The sequence below is a fragment of the Equus caballus genome, chromosome 16, assembly GCF_041296265.1.
Source record: "Equus caballus isolate H_3958 breed thoroughbred chromosome 16, TB-T2T, whole genome shotgun sequence".
NCBI lineage: Eukaryota > Metazoa > Chordata > Mammalia > Perissodactyla > Equidae > Equus > Equus caballus.
This window is the reverse complement of record NC_091699.1, coordinates 8,484,947-8,502,737: the sequence shown is the minus strand read 5'-3', so window position 1 is coordinate 8,502,737 and position 17,791 is coordinate 8,484,947. Positions and strand designations below refer to the sequence as shown.

General features: G+C 34.3%; 1 protein-coding gene across 1 annotated transcript in view; it reads left to right on the top strand.

The window, feature by feature from the left end:
• LOC138918160 (regulator of DNA class I crossover intermediates 1-like) overlaps positions 1-17,791 on the top strand; it is a 74,318-nt gene that overhangs the window by 33,782 nt on the left and 22,745 nt on the right. The window contains exons 7-11 of the mRNA XM_070238357.1: positions 1,323-1,342; positions 3,051-3,242; positions 14,524-15,053; positions 15,332-15,401; positions 16,453-16,513. Coding sequence (XP_070094458.1) covers positions 1,323-1,342; positions 3,051-3,242; positions 14,524-15,053; positions 15,332-15,401; positions 16,453-16,513 — 873 coding nt within the window. The remainder of the gene's footprint in view (positions 1-1,322; positions 1,343-3,050; positions 3,243-14,523; positions 15,054-15,331; positions 15,402-16,452; positions 16,514-17,791) is intronic.

Sequence of the window (17,791 nt, the reverse complement as noted above, 5' to 3'; positions counted from 1 at the left end):
TTTTCCATAGTAGCTGCACCAGTTTGCATTCCCACCAGCAGTGTATGAGGGTTCCTTTTTCTCCACAACCTCTCCAACATTTGTTACTATTTGTTTTAGTTATTTGTGTCATTCTAATGGGTGTAAGGTGATAGCTTAGTGTAGTTTTGATTTGCATTTCCCTGATGATCAGCGATGATGAACTTCTTTTCATGTGTCTATTTGGCCATCCGTATATCTTCTTTGGAGAAATGTCTGTTCATGTCTCCTGCCCATTTTTTGATCGGGTTGTTTGATTTTTTTGTTGTTGAGTTGTGTGAGTTCTTTATATATTATGGATATTAAGCCTTTGTCAGATATATGACTTGCAAATATTTTTTCCCAGTTAGTGGGTTGGTTGTTTGTGAACAGGTCCCTTTCAATCACTAGTTCTTAGCATTTTATATTTTTGTGATATGCTCTTTTTGTCTTTTTATGGATTGAAAAAATATTAGTTGTGGGTTGCTATAGATATAGCCAAATTAGGAGAGAAATTAAGTATAATAATTCTTCTTAGGTCAAAAACTTAATTCTCTGGGCTGTAGAAGATTATGAATCCCAAAACTGGAATGTTCTTTAAAAGTCTTTGAAATCATCATCTTTTTATAAAATTATTGATAGTAAAATTGACCATAGTTCAATGTGTTATGTAATACTTGATTGTAATCACAGTAAAGGAGTAGTTGGTGATGTCATGATGGCCCAGTATACATGATATGGAAAGGATCCTGTGAATAGCAGTACATAATCTCAGTGATGTCATAGTAATCTGTTAAAGTATAAGTTGTGATGGCTTGATTCTTCCTATGACTTGAAAGATAGCTGGTTATATGCACTTCCATCCAAGACTATGCACATATATGTATATAGATAGAGATATTTAGTGCTAAAATGTTCAATCGTTGTAGTCTCTATAGTTAAAATTATAAAAACATCCAAATTTTTGAAGTTTGAAATATATATGCCATAGAACATACCAAGAAATGATCTTTTACTAAGTTTACATAGAGTTAAAAAATATAAAATTATTAAAGGTTACTATACTAATATATAATGGTAGTGAGTAAAATGGTTATGTAAACACTCTATCTTGTTAACAAGGTTAACAAGAATATTTAGTTTTGAATCTCTCCCATTTTTAGCATGAGGTGGTTTTATGTCATATTTGTGTATTATTTCTAAATTAATTTATAATTAGCAAATTTATAATCATTTATAAATTATAGTTATATATTACAGTATTATAGTTATATACAATATGTAATGATATTCAATTTTATTGAAGTATATTTTCTGCTTTTCAGAGAAGGGAAAATGAAGTATTGTGCTAGGCTTATTAATTTAAGGACCCAATAATTTTTTGTTGTTGCTTTGGTGAGGAAGATTGGCCCTGAGCCAACATCTGTTGCCAGTCTTCCTCTTTTTGTTTGAGGAATATTGTTGCTGAGCTAACACCTGTGGCCCTCTTCCTCCATTTTGTATATGGGTTGCTGCCACAGCATGGTTTGTTGAGTGGTATGTAGGTCTGTGCCCAGGATCTGAACCAGTGAACCCTAGGCCGCCGAAGCATAGTGTGGGAACTTAACCACTATGCCCCTGGGCTGGCCCCCCAATAATTTTCGAGTGATGCAATGAAAAACATTCAGTTACCCGTTCCATTTGTATTTTATAAGACTAAAACTTGCATCCTACATCAGCTTTAACTCATCCTTGCTTTGTTAAATAGTTTATAGGATAGAGAATGAGACCCTGTGTAATCTATACTTGAATAATCTTCTACTTAGAGACTGCAGGTTAGTGATTATCTCCAAAGGGGTAAATAATGTTGTACTTCATATGGCAGAAGAGAGAAAAGAGAAGCTAACGTCCCTGGTAAGCTGTGGTGTCACATTGTGAAGTATTAGGGAATTTATTTATTTGGATATATATTTGGAGAGATTTCAGGAAAATTAAAATGAGACTATAAATTACATAAGAAAATGAGTTGAAAAACAGGTTAGAATAAAAAGTGGTCTGGGGCTTACTAGTCCCTGGAGAAGTAGTATTGAGCCAATATATAATATTCTCTTCTGTTTTGATTTATTTGTGTGTTTCTCCCTGCACCATTGACACTGTCTCTCTGAGGCTGAGATGAGATGTGTTATCAGACTTTATTTTCAGCTTTTCTTGATTTTAGACCTTTTTTTAAAAAAAGACTTTTAGTATCTCTTTTTGCCTGCACGTCTTTTTTTTTCTGACTCTTTCTGTCATTGCTTGTCTTTGGACGTCTCGTTTCTGTGTTTCATGGCTTATACATAAAATATACTACAGATATGAATTATTATTGCTGGATAGATTAGTGTTGGGCCATTATAATATCTTTATATGGTACCTTCCTCATTAACAAATGGGTTATCACATCTGCTTTTCACAAGAGTCTTTCCATACTTTCCCCGTTTGGCACTCAGTGGTAGCGATATTCAGAAAGATTAAAGTAGCAGAGGCTGGCCCTGTGGCCAAGTGGTTAAGTTCACGCGCTCCACTATGGCGGCCCAGGGTTGTGCTGGTTCGAATCCTGGACGTGGACATGGCACAGCTCGTCAGGCCATGCTAAGTTGGTGTCCCACATGCCACAGCTAGAAGGACCCACAACTAAAAATACACAACTATGTAACGGGAGGTTTTGGGGAGAAAGAAGAAAGATAAAATCTTTTTTTTAAAAAAAGGTTAAAGTAGCAGTCTAAAATTACTTAGTAAATGGAGGAACTGAGATAAGTGCAGTTGTTTCCTTGGGAGAAATCATTATTTTCTGTCAGTGATATTTAACTTTTATTTACTCAAGATCTTGGTGTTCCGGGTCTTTTTTTTTTTAATCTTTTTTTACCTCTGAGAAAATGGTTAGCTCACCATAGATCAACCCTGTTATTTTAGCAGTCATTCAAATACTGACACTGCTTTCATTATTAGAACAGTATTTATTTTGTTTTCAATAAGGACACTTTCTTTTAGACTAAAAAATACATTTTTAAACTATAGATGTCTACTTAAATGAGGTTTTACGGTAAATTATTTAAATTGTATATATGTACATTTACCCTTTTGGCAGGTTCTTCCTTTTTTTTTTTTCACCTCAGTAATGTTAATTATTCTAATTCCGTGATTTCCAAATTAAACAAAAATCAAGATGCTTTCAGTCCATCATATAAAACAGCACAATTTGGAACATTATTTGAAAGATTAAAAAGGTAAGCAAAGATGTTGAAGGAAATAAAGAACCTGTAGCATGCTTTCTTTGAGTTATTAATTTGATTTTACTGGACAGAAGTATTTTTAGTTAGAAACGTGAACAGACCTAAGTAAAACTTCTAAGGAAGAAAAAACACTGTAAGGAAAATGTAGCATTTAATTAAAGTAGTTATAAGTAACAATTTTCTGATGTACATATCTACCTTTCATTTATTTATTTTAAAAAATATTTTGGGCCAAGGTGCTTTGCGTCTGTTTTATAATCCCTGTTTTATGAATTACTACTTTCTTTTTCTTTATCATAAACATAATTTTTTTTTCATATTTATGGTAGTTGATCAGTGCCCCATTTTTATTTTCTAGGTGTCTGTATTTAAACTCTGGTTCGTTGTTTTAAAAGACATTAAACTTGTAAAACCAGTTTGAATCACTCTTGGTAATCATAGTGAGAAACTTTGACTCTGTAATTCTGTCTCAGTCTTCCTCATTTTAGTAAATGGCACCACTATTCACTCAGTTGCTTAAGCTAAAAAAAAGTTGTACCTGATTCCTTCCTTTCCTTCAGCTCCCAATATCTGTTTCACAAAGTATTGTCAATTCTGTATTCTAATAAACTTTAAAGTTATCTACTCATTTCTCCATCTCTACAGGTTCCATTTCAGTCTAAGCCACCACTGCCTCTTGCCTAGAATTGTAATAGCCATATAACAGTTCTTTTTGTTTCCTCTTTGTCCTTAGGTCTATTTTTTTTCACACTTTATTAATGTATAATCAACATACCATAAACTGAACTTATCTAAAATGTGCACTTTGGTAAGTTGTGACATATGTCAAAAATAATGACCATTCATCATCCCCAGTAGTTTCTTTGGGCACCTTTGTAATCCCTTCCTCTGGCTACTTTACATCCCTTACTCCCATCCCAAGGCAACTGCTGATCTGCTTTCTATCACTGTTGATTAGTTTGTATTTTCTAGAATTTTATATAAATTGCATTAATACAGTATGTTTTCCTTGTTTTGGTCTAGCTTCTTTGACCTAGCATAATTTGAGATTCATCTATGTCGTTGGTTGTGTATATCAATGGTTCATTCCTTTTTATTGCTGAGTAGTATTCCATTGTATGGCCATAGCACAGTTTATTCATCTGTTGATGACCATTTGGCTTTTTTCTCCAAGTTTTTGCTCTTCCAAATAAAGCTGCTATGAAAGTTCATATAGAAGTCTTTGTTTAGACATATGCTTTCATTTCACTTGGGGAAACATCTATGAGTGGAATGGCTGGGTCATATGGTAGGTATATGATTAAATTTTTAAGAAACTGACAAACTGTTTTCTAAAGTGATTTGTACCATTTTACATCGCATCAGCAGTGTATGAGAGTTCCAGTTGCAGCATACCTTTGACAACACTTGGTAAAGTCAGTCTTTTAAAATATACGCCATTCTAGTCAATATGTAATAGTATCTTACTTTGGTTTTAATTTTGCATTTCCCTAATGACTAATGATGTTGGCATCTTTTCATGTGCTTATCAGCCATTTGTGTATCTTTGGTGAAATGCTTACCTTTTTCCTTTCCTTAGTGGTGTCTTTTTGAAGTAAAAAAGGGTTTAATTTTGATGAAATACAGTTTATTAATTTTTTCATTTAGAAATTGTTTGTGTGTTGTCATAGCTAACAAGTCTTTGACTAAGCCAGGGCCGTGAAGATTTTTTCCTATGTTTTTTTCTGTCTTGTAGTTTTAGATCTTACATTTAGGTCTATGATCTGTTTTGAGTTAACTCTTATGTATTGTGTGAGGTAAGGGTCTAAATTCACCATTTGCATTTGTGGAAAGGAAAGAATATCTTTTCCCCACTGAATTGCTTTGGCACCTTTGTTGAAAATCGATTGACCAAAAATGTAAGTTGTTTTTCTTTTCCCCCAGGAATCTCAGTTCTGTTCCATCGGTTAATTATGTCTATCTTTATGTCAGTGCCACACTGTCCTGATTACTATAGCTTTACTGTATGTTTTGAAATTGAGAACTGTATTAGTCTTCCAGTTTGTTGTTCTTTTTTGAAAATGTTTTGGCTTTTCTTAGTCCTTTGCATTTCCATATAAATTTTAGCATCAACCTGTCAGTTTCTGGAAATAAAAAAAGCCTACTTGGATTTTGATAGGGATTCTATTGAATTTGTAGATCAATTTGGGGAAAATTGCCATCTTAACAATAGTGATTTTTCCAATCCATGAACATGAAATGTTTCTCCTATTCATTTTTTTTTGAATGTCGTAACAGCTTTATTCATAGTAGTCCCAAATTTGAACTAACCTAGATGTCCATTAAGAATAGAATATTATGGGGCTGGCCTGGTGGCATAGTGGTTAAGTTTGCATGCTCCACTTCGGTCGCCTAGGGTTTGCAAGTTTGGATCCCAGGTGCAGACCTAGCACCACTTGTCAACCCGCACTGTGGTGGCATCCCACATAAAATAGAGGAAGATTGACATAGAGATTAGCTCACTGACAATCTTCCTCAAGCAAAAAGAGGAAGATAGGCAACAGATGTTAGCTCAGGGCCAGTCTCCCTCACACACACACAAAAGAATAGAATATTATATTATATTCATGCAGTGAAATAATACACAGAAATGAAAAAAAATAAACTGCTGATACATGCAGTAACAAGCATCTCCATGGAAGAATCTCAACACAAAAAGAGGACCATTGTGTAATTCCATTTATGTGGAGTTCAGACCCTGGCTGAATTAATGAATGGTGATAGCACTCAGAATGGTGGTTACTGTTGGGAGGTGTGGACTTGGAGGGGCATGAGAGAACCTTCCAGTGTGTTTGAAGAGTTTTATTTTTCCAGATTTATTGAGATATAATTGACAAATAAAAATTGTATATATTTAAGATGTTCAAGATGATGATTTGCTATACATATACATTGTGAAATGATTACCACAGTCAAGCTAATTAACACATTCATCACCTCAAATAGTTACCATTTTTGGGTATGTGATCAGACCACTTAAGATCTGCTCTATTAACAAATATGCAATTTACAAGTATATGACTATAGTCATCATCTTGTACATTAGATCCCCAGAACTTACGCATCTTATAACTGGAAGTTTGTACCCTTTGACTAATATCTCATTTCCCCTACTCCCCAGCATCTGGCAGCCACCATTCTATTCTCTGCTTCGAGTGTGACGTTTTAGATTCCATGTATGGGTGAAATCATATAGTATTTGTCTTTCTGTGTCTGACTTATTTCACTTAGCATAATGCTCTCCCTCTTCATCTATGTTGTCACAAATGGCAAGATTTCCTTTTTTATGGCTGAACCATATTACATTGTGTTTGATCTTCTTTAATTTCTCTGAGTAATGTATTTTTTTTTTTTTAAAGATTGGTACCTGAGCTAACAACTGTTGCCAATCCTTTTTTTTTTGTCCTGCTTTTTCTCCGCAAATCCCCCCAGTACACAGCTATATATTCTAGTTGTGGGTCCTTCTACTTGTAGCATGTGGGATACTGCCTCAATGTGGCCTGATGAGTGGTGCCATGTCCGCGTCCAGGATCCGAACCGGCAAAACCTTGGGCCGCTGAAGCGGAGCGTGTGAACTTAACCACTTGGCCACTGGGCTGGCCCCTCAGTAATGTATTGTAGTTTTCAATATATAAGCAGTGTGCTGCTTTTGTTAAATTTATTTCTAAGTATCTTATTCTTTTTATGCTGTTGTGAATTGAATTATTTTCTTAATTTCATTTTTGGATTGTTCATTGCTAGTGTATAGAAATACAATTAATTTTTGTATATTGATCTTGTATCCTTCAACTTTGCTGAGATCATTATTAGTTCTAGTAGTATTTTTGTGGATTCTTTAGGAGTGTCACCATACTGGATTATGTTGTCTATAAATAAAGGTGTTTTTATCTCTCCTTTTTCAATCTGGTTGCCTTTTACTTGTTTTTCTTGCCTGAGTGACTACAGCCTCTAGTACAGTGTTGAATAGCAGTGACAAGAGTGGCCATGCTTGCATTTTTCCCACTCTTAGGGAAAAAGCATTTAGCCTTCACTATTAAGTATGATATTAGCTGTAGGTTTTTGTGTAGGTGCCCTTTATCAGGTTGAGGAAAGTCCCTTCTATTCCTAGTTCATTGAATGTTTTTATCATGGATTTTGTCAAATGCTCTTTCTGTGTCCCTTGAGATTATCATCTAGTTTTTCCCTTTATTCTATTAACATGTAATATATTACCGTATTTTGAAGTATTAAACTACCTTGCACTCCTGGGTTAAAAGCTGCTTGGTCATTATATATAAACCTCTTCATGTAATGCTGGATTTGGTTTGCTAATATTTTGTTTATGATTTTTGCATCCATATTCATTAGGAAAATTGGTCTGAATTTTTCTTTTCTTCTTATGTTTTTTGTCTGGCTTTCATATCAGAATAATACTGGCCTCATATAATAAAGTGTAAAGTGTTTGCTCTATTTAATAGAAGAATTTGTGGATTCTTTAGATGTTTTTGCATCAGGGCTATTCTTAGTGGGAAGGCTTTTTACTAATTTTTTTTACTTGTGTAAAGATCTATTCAGATTTTCTAATTTCTTCTTGAATCAGTTGTAGTAATATGTGTTTTTCTAGGAATTAATCCACTTCATCTAAGTTGTATGATTTTTAGCATAAGGTGATTTATAGTATTCCCTTGAAACCCTTTCAGTTTCTGTCAGGTTGGTGTTGATGTCCCTTTTTGAGTTCTAGATCTGTGTCTTTTCTCCTGTTTTTCTTGGTTAGTGTAGCTGAAGATTTGCTAATTTTATTGGTCTTTTTAAAGAACTAAGTTTAGGGTTTTATCAATTTTCTCTATTTTTCTGTTTTTCATTCCATTGATCTCTGCCCTAATGTTTATGATTTCCTTTTTCTGCTTGCTTTTGGCTTAGTTTGCCTGTCTTTTTTTAGTTTCTTAAAGTGCAAGCTTAACTTACTGATTTGATATATTTCTTCTCTTCTAATACAGGCATTAAAAGGTATAAATTTCCCTCTAAGCAGTGCTTAGAGGCCAACCAATGATTAGTTGGAGGTTGTGTTTACGTACCTTCGGCTATCAAGGCTTCCTCCCTTGCACAAGACCTTACACTCAGCTAGGGATGAGTAGATACCTGTAGCTCTTTCTGGTCTCTCCTGAGTCTGCACTCAGCCTTACACGTGTATGCAACCTTCTAGACCACCAGGAGGGTCTGGGAGTTTATCAAAGCCTCTTGTACCTTTTTGTTTTCTGGATCTCTCTATGAAATTTCTGGATGGTTTTTGCTTGCTGCAAATATCTCAGCCTCAGGCAGCTGCAATTTTGGGCTTCTTTGATAGTTTGCCACCAAGACAATGATTATTTTTGACAAATTCCCTGGGCATGAGTCTCCCACCTTCCCGACCCTCTCCAGACAAGCTCAGCCTTGGTAGGCTACCAGCCATGGAGTTGGGGGTGGAGGGATGGTGGCAGCCTAAGGCTAAAATTCCACAGGCTCCCACTGGTTCTACAAAGGTTGAGTAGTTTTTCTTGAAGTACTGCTTCACAGTTTATTGGATGCCATTGGTCACTCCCCATATTTGAGATGATTTTTTTGGTGAGTGTTATCTGGTTCTGTTACTGCTCTTAGGGGACAAGATTTGCCAGGTTTCTCAGTCTCTCATTCCAGAAGTCTGGCCCCACAATTGATTAATTTTGAATGTTAAACCAACCTTGTATTCCTGAGATAAACCCTACTTGGTCACAATGTGCTAACCTTGTTATGCATTCATTGGATTTGATTTGCCAAAATTTTGTTAGGGATTTTTACATTAGTCTTCATGAGGGAGATTACTTTCTAGTAATATCTTAGTCTGGTTTTGATATCAGCCTAATGTTGGTGTCATAGAATGAGTTGAGAAGTATTCCCTCCTGTGTAATTTTCTGAAAGAGTTTGTGTAGGATTGGTACATTTCTTCCTGAAATGTCTGGTAGAGTTCATCAGTGAAGTCAGTTGGTATGAAGTTCTTTTTGTGGGAAGGTTTTTTTTTTTTTACTATAATTTCCATTTTTTACTAGATAGGAGGCTAGTTGGATTATTATTTTTTTAGTGAGCTTTGGTAGTTTGTGTCATACAAAAAATGTATCCATTTTATCTATGTTGTAAAATTTATTGACAAAGTTATTCATAATATCTCCTTATTATGCGTATGAAATCTTTAACTTCTGTAGTGATGTCTTTTCTCCCAGTACTAATATGGGTAAGTTGTTTCTTCTCCCCTTTTTCCCAGTGATTATCCTGATTACAGACTTGCCAATTTTATTTATTTTCTCACAGAATTATCTTTCAGTTTCACGTATTTCTTACTTTTGTTTTTATTTCATTGAATTCTGCTCTTATCTTTATTTCCTTTTGTCTGTTTACTTTGGATTTAATTTACTCCTTTTTTCCTGATTTCTTAAGGTGAAAGCTGAGGTCATTGACTTGAGACTATTTTTCTTTTCTAATGCACGTGTTTAGTGCTGTAAATTTTCCATAACTGCTGCTTTGCTGCATCCTACAAATTTTGATATGTTTTGTTTTATTTTCATTCAGTTAAAAAACTTTCTAATTTTCCTTTTGATTTCTTCTTCACTCCATGAGATATTAAGAAATTTGTTATTTGGTTCCTAAAATTCCCAAGACTTTTCTGTTATCTTTCTAAATTAATTCCATTGTGGACAGGGAACATCCTTTGTGTGATTTGAATCCTTTCAAATTTATTGAGACTTGTATTATGGTTATGAATATAGTTTACATTTAGTGCAACAATTGATATATGATTGGATTTGTCTGTTCTCTTGCTATTTATTTTTTATTTCTCCCATATAATCTTTGTTCCCTTTCCCTCTTTTCTGCCTTTATTTGATTTTAGTCTTTTTTATGACTTAATTTATCCTTTTGTTGGCTTGTTATCTATAACTCTGTTTTGTTTTTCAGTGGTTTCTTTAGAATTTATTGTATATATTTTAATTTATCACAGACTATATTCTAGTTATGTTATACTACTTCAAGTATTGTGTAAGAACCCTGTAATGGTATGCTTCTCTTTCTCCCCTCTGGCCTTTGTGGTGTTGTATTCATACATTCACTTATATAAATGTTATAAATCCAATAATATATTATTGTTCTTTTTGCTTTAAAGAGAGTTAAAAATTAAGAAAATATGTTTTTTATACTTAAGCACAAATTTATCATTTTTGGTGGTCTTTGTTATTTTGTGTAGATCTAGATTTCCATGTGGTGATATTTTCCTTATGTTTGAAAGACTTTTGTTAACATTTCTTATAGTGTGGGGCTGCTAGTAATTAATTCTTTCAGCTTCTGTGTATTTGTAAGTTTTTATTCTTTTCTTTTTGAAAGATATCTTTTGCATTGTTTCCTACTAGAAGTTGCTGTCATTCTTATCTTAATATCTATATATCTAATATATAATTTTTCTCTGTTGCTAAGATTTTTCTATCATAGATTCTCCATGGTGGATTTTCTATCATAGATTTCTATCCATTGATTAGGATGTTCCTTTTCTTTTTATTTCTTGTCTTTGAGCTGCATTGAGCATCTTGGATCTGTGAACTTAGTTTTTATCGAATGTGGAAAATTCAGCCATTGATTTTTTGGATGTTTTTTATTCCTCTCCTCTCTTCTTTGGGGACCTTAATAACATGTAAGTTAGTCCATTTGAAGTTGTGTCACAGTTTATTGATGCTCTGTTTATTTATTTTCATCTGTTTTTCTCTCATTGTTTCATTTTATATAGATTATATTGCTTTTTCTTCAGATTCTCTAGTTGTATCTTCTTTGGTGTCTAATCTCTATGTAAATCTATTCAGTATATTTTTTATCTCTAGAAGTTTGTTTTAACTCTTCTTTATATCTTCCATGTTTCTATTCAACATCCTCAGTCTTTCGTCTATCTTTTTGGATGAAGGGAATATAGTTCTGATAACTATTTTAATGTCCTTGTCTACGAATTCTATCATTTGTGTCATTTCTTGGTCTATTTCTAATAATTGATTTTTCTCTTCATTATGGGTTGTAACTTTCTACTTTTTTGCATTCCTAATAATTTTTTTTTAGATTGTATACATTATGAATTTCATCTTTTTGGTCTGGAAATTTTTGTATTCCTATAAATTTTCCTAAGGTTTTTCTGGGATTTTAGTTGCTTGGAAATAGTATGATCTTATTAAGGCTTGCTTTAAACTTTGTTAAACAGGACCAGATACACCTTCACTCTGTGGCTAATTTTGCCCCCTGCTAAGGCAATATCCTTCTTGTATTCTTGGAGTTCCTTTGAATTAAGAGGTTTTCCACTCTAACTGGTGGAAACACAAAATTTTCTCATTTCTGTTTGAGTTCCTGGAATTGTTCACTCTTCTCATCTTGGGTGTTGCTTTTCCCAGCCTTGGGTAATTACTTCATACGCATGTGCTGATCAGTACTTAGCTGAAGATTTGAGAACTTTCTGTAGATCTCTGGAGCCCTCTCTCTTTGAAGCACTCTCCTTCATGGTACTCTGCCCTGCATACTCTGTTCTCTGCAGTCTTCCTGACCTTCCAGTGCTGTTTCCTCAACAAAGGGAATCTGTGGGCTCCAACTGGATTTCCCCTCTCTGTTCTGTGGCTTGGATACTCTCTCCAAGCAATAAGCTAGGAGCAGTCATAGAATTCACCTTACTTGTTTTCTCTCTGTCAGGGATCGTTATCCTATTCTATCCAATGGCCCAAGTCTGAAAGCCATTGTCTCATACAGTTTGTCCAGTTTTATAATTCTGTCAGTCAATTAGGCTAAATCTTGTTTCTCTAGCTTCATTTTGGCCAGATAGAAATCAGGATATTCGCATTCACCCAGCAGTCAGACTGATAGTTTTTAAGGCAAAAAGCAAGAGAGTTTTACTTTTGTACTTAGCAATTTTCAATATTTCTTATTGCTCTTTTCAAAAATAAAGCTCTACATGATCTGGGCCCTTTTGTACCTTTTAAGCCTTAGGCCGTAAGTTTTCTTTCACTGATTCTATTCTAGCTTTACTCCTCTTCTTTTTGTTTCTCACATGTGCTGCAAATCTTGTATTTGTGTTTATTCCATCCCCCTGCAGTATGCATACTCCTCTCTTTATATGTCTAATCATTCTGTATCTTTAGCTTATTTATCACTTCTTTGCTAGGAACTTTCCTGACCAGCTATCTGAAAAGGACCTCCAACACAAGTTGTTCCATCGTCTGATCTTGTAGCACCTATAAAGCTGCTGTAATTATCTTTTTTATTTGTTTATTTCTTTTATCCATTGTACTTATTAATGGTTAGTTATTTATTTGTTATTATCTTCCTTCACTAGAATATAAGCTGTATTATCTCCCTACCACATGGCAGGCATACATTAAATATCTATTTAATGCACATAAAAGGCTTATTTAGATAATGAATTTATCCATATTGTAGTCCGTAAATGAATGAACTTTTATCTATAGGAAAAAGTGTTAAAGAAGTTGGATCGATTTATCTTAGTAATGATTTTATATTTTTAGCATCATTTCTCTCTGTCAATCTTTACAAGTAGCAATCCTTCCCAACATTCAGTCCCCAACTCAAATGCCACCTACTTGATTTTTCTCAAGTAAAAGCATTTCTTTTATTTACTGTCGTAAGACTGTAGAATAGCACTTATCACTTTCTAGTTTTTCTCTCCCCTTCCAGACTATTTCCTGTGAGCAATAACTGTGCATTATACATTTCTCTGTTCTCCAGATCTCTCAGTGAGTGATTCTTCTGAGTCAGAATGCTTAAAATGCTGTTTAAAAATGATTATTTACATTTGTAGTGTGCTTTCTAATTTATGAAGTGCTTTTACATTTATTTTCTCATTTAAAGTAATACAGTTTCTCTGGTGTGAATGGCGTATATTATTGCGTGCTATAGGTTATGCCTTTGATATCACAGAATAACATTATTCTGCTCAAAACACCACTAAGACCCGTATTGAGAAACAGTGTAGGATCACGGTCTATGAACATTCCTGGACAAAATCTCTCTCTCTCTTTAATGCCAAACTGAATTCTTTTCTCTCTCTGTCCCCAATACGTGGCATAGTGCCTGGAACACGGCAGGTGGACCTGCTCATTAGATGTTTAATGAATAACTTAAAAAATAAAATTGGAAATCAATCAGTTTTAGCAGTCTGTGTTTCTTTTCTAAATTTCTTTGGTACCTCCAATCTCTGGAGGAGCCCACCCTTAAGTAAATTTGTGGATAGTCAATGGCAACAAAATCCAGAGTATCTTGATTTTTTTTTTGTTAGATTGGCACCTGAGCTAACATCTGTTGCCAATCTTTATTTATTTCTGTTTTTCTTCTTACCCCCAAACCCCCCCAGTACATAGTTGTATATTCTGGCTTTAGGTCCTTCTGCTTCTGCTATATGGGACGCCATGTCAGCATGGCTTAATGAGCAGTGTGCTAGGTCCGCACCCAGGATCTGAACTGGAGAAACCCTGGGCTTCCGAAGTGGAACGTGTGAACTTAACCTGTCTGCCACAGGGCCAGCCCCAGAATATCTTGATTTTTAATTATTTCGTATAATAGCTTTGATTCTTTTATACAAGTTGGACATAACTTAGAATTATGATTTGTACATTAGAAGGGAACTTATAAATTATCTAGGCTAACCTTTTCATCTAATTCATCTTATCTCTTGGCTTTATTACATATATATGCATTTGTATCTGTATTGCTCTCCCTTGGGAACTTCAGAGTTGTTTTTATATCCTTGTTAGGTTGAGAGATATCTGTTATAGTGTTCTGATAACTCTGATTTGATGTTTAAACACTGGGGATAATTTTTCCCTGCAGTGTGTTCAAAATATCTTTCTCTGATTAAACAGAGCAGCAGTTACATGCAGTGGTTGTCTAGGGTATTCACTAGACCTTATTACAGAAGACATGATATAGGTTGGTCATATTTTGTTAATACAACAGTGAATTGAACCACATAATACTTCATTTCAACACTTTTTTTTGTGTTGAAAAACAAAACTAAGTGTAGATTATTTTCATACTCACTGAGGCACATTAGACAAATTTCCACCCAAAACAGTAATATTTATTCAAATGAAAAACTGAAAACATAGTCCAGGTAAATGTTAGTAGCTACTCAGTATGTTCTCTAAGTATTTAAGTTTCTAAATGAAAATTTTCTATGCTTTTCTTGTTAAATATGTTTTTATTTATCTCAAAGTCCAGGAAATCGGAATTTCCTTACTGAAAGACCTGATATAGTTACAGGTGAAGATTGTGGAACCATGGATGAGAGAAGACAGTCAGACTTCATTATTGAAAAACAGTCAGTACAACATATTTTGGAAGAAAATAGGAAAGAGGTTTCAAATTTTCTTGAAGATGCGAACCAGCCAACACCCAGCCTTCTGTCAGAGAATTGTGACTCTTTTATTAGTGAAAATGTGATCAATTTATTAAACATAGATCAGTGGAGTATAAAGAAAACCTTTGACAAGTGTGGTTTTGACAGTATGGGAGATATTTGTGCAGTCACTAGTTCTGATAAAAACCATTCCACTGAGAGATGCATTAGAAGTATTTTTACAAATCCAGAGTTGACTTTTAGTAATTCTACTTTTAATAAAACAAGTTACCCAGAAAAGTGTCAGCCAAACAAGAACTATCAGAAAGAGTATAACGATCATGAAAGAAATAATCTTAGTACATCTTTTGAGAAGGATAGTTTCCCAGCCAGCTCTGAAAAAAAAGGTTGGTGTTATACATGAGAAGGGTAATAATCTATTGGTCTTTTTGTTTTTAGTACATATTTATATATAATATAGATGTGTGTGTGTGTGTGTGTGTGTGTGTGTGTGTGTGTGTATTTGGAGGAGTATAAAATTGAAAATAGAGTGACATTCTATTATGTGACATTGTGTGGACCAGTGATTTCGTTCCATATGAGTCATGCTAATAAGCTTCCAATTTAAAAAAAAGAACTAGTCTGTGCTAGAGTTTTAGTTCAATGCATACTTTTATTTTTAAAGGAAAATTTGAAAGTGATTACCAAGAGAAGGCACCACAGAAGACAATCCAGATATATCCAGTGAACCATTTGTAAGTTTTCAGGTAAATCTGGGGAATGCAATTCAGCATCTAGTATAATGCGTATTGAAGGGTTGAATTGAGGCAATGTGTGGTAGGGGTGTTGCTGTCTCAGAGTGGGCATACTGGCCTCTACAAAGGCTTGCCAGTTGTCAGAATCTTAGTAATATCACCCTAGTTGAGAGTATGGCGCTCGTATTTGCCAGCACAAAGCCGTCAACTTATCTGAATCTTAGTGTTAATTAGATTTGAGAAAACTGACTTATGTGTTCAAGAAACTTACACACTCACCAGAATGTCAATTTATTAATTTACAGTAAGAAATAGAAGGGTTACTTATATAGGAATGTTTACTGGCATGATGAGCATGTTTTCTAATTTTTGGCAGCTCTCCATGGGAAGGTGGCTTGGTTAGTATAGAATCAGAACAAGGGAGTAATAGAATTCAGATGCTAATGGCATAAGCAAACATATCAAGAGTTTATGGGACTGCAGTTATACTTAATTAAAGAAAACTTGTAGTTTCAGAATAGTCCTAACTTTCTTGGTAATCATTGTGGTTTAGTCAAATCTTGGTAATTAACAATCATGAATTAGAATAGGTTTTTATTTTAGAAGTACTTTCTTATGGAAATATTTAAAATATCTATTTGTAAAAAGAATACCTATATGCCATTTTTATGGGATTGGCACAACGAATAAAACATTCACAACTTATTTAATAAAATAAAAAAATTAGGTTCTTTGCTGTCAAACTTCCAGGTATTCAGAAACTTATGAATAAAAACTAGCATGTTAGACCTTGAATTTTAAAATGTACTTTATGAAAGTGATTTTAGAACATGGTTCTCAAAGCTGGGTGCAGAACTGAATCACTCAAGGGGGTGATTTTAAAATACAAAATACCAAGTTTGACCCACACCCTTAGGATGGAGCTTATTTATTTTTTAAAAAGCTTCCCTTATAATTCTGATCTGCAGCCAACTTTGGGAACCATAATTTAGAACAATAATTTTCAGAGAGAATAAATCAAACTTTAATACTGTCTTATTTGTGACCCTAGGGGTAATATCCCTTTGAAAGAATTGCCTTCTAAGCAGTCGTGGAACTTTGGACTTGGTGAGGTAAAGTACATTTTACATTATCTTTCCAATTAAGTCAGTTGATAATTCATGTCATATTTTAGTATTTGCAGTGCACTTTCATTTAAGGTTAGCTTTTATTGAAAAATTTCTTTTTAGGCTACTTTTCTTACTCTGGAGAAATTATAGTTTAGGTCTAGAAATAAAATTATTGCCTTTTCAGAAACTATAATGTGTTTATTTGAGAAAAACCAATCTAGATGCATTTATTTCTTTATTTCTTTAAATTTTTATTTTTTTCAGATGTACATCGTATTTCGAATTCTGTGTACATTACATCATGTTCCCCACCCGAACACTAATTATAGTGCATCCCCTCACATGTGAGCCTAATCACTCCTTTTGCCCTCCTGCCTCCCCCAGTGGTAACCACCAGTCCAATCTCCAATGCTATGTGTTTTTTTTTCTTTTTGTCGTTTTTAATCTTCTACTTATGAGTGAGATCATATGGTATTTGACTTTCTCCCTCTGACTTATTTCACTCAGCATAATACCCTCAAGGTCCATCCATGTTGTCACAAATGGCCGGATTTCGTCATTTCTTATGGCTGAGTAGTAGTCCATCGTGTATAAATACCACATCTTCTTTATCCATTCGTCCCTTGATGGGCACCTAGGTGGCTTCCAAGTCTTGGCTATTGTGTATAATGCCGCAATGAACATAGGGGTGCAAGGATCTTTATCCCTTTGTGTTTTCAAGTTCTTTGGATAAATACCTAGCAGTGGAATAGCTGGATCGTATGGTAGATCTATCCTTAATTTTCTGAGGATACTCCATCCTGCTTTCCATAGTGGCTGCACCAGCTTGCACTGCCACCAGCAGTGAACAAGGGTTCCCTTCTCTCCACACTCTTTCCAACATTTGTTGTTTCCTGTGTTCTTATTTATAGCCATTCTGACCGGAGTGAGGTGATACCTCATTGTAGTTTTGATTTGCATTTCCCTGATAGCTAATGATGTTGAGCATCTTTTCATATGCCTGTTGGCCATCTGGATATCTTTGGAGAAATCTCTGTTCAGATCTTTTGCCCATTTTCTAATTGGATTGTTGGTTTTTTTGTTGTTGATCTATATAAGTTCTTTGTATATTTTGGATATTAACCCCTTATTTGATATATGGTTTGCAAATAGCTTCTCCCAATTGTTAGGTGCTCTTTTCATTTTGTTGATGGTTTCCTTTGCTGTGCAGAAGCTTTTTAGTTTGATGTACTCCCATTTGTTCATTTTTTCTTTTGTTTCCCTTGCCCGGTCAGACATGGG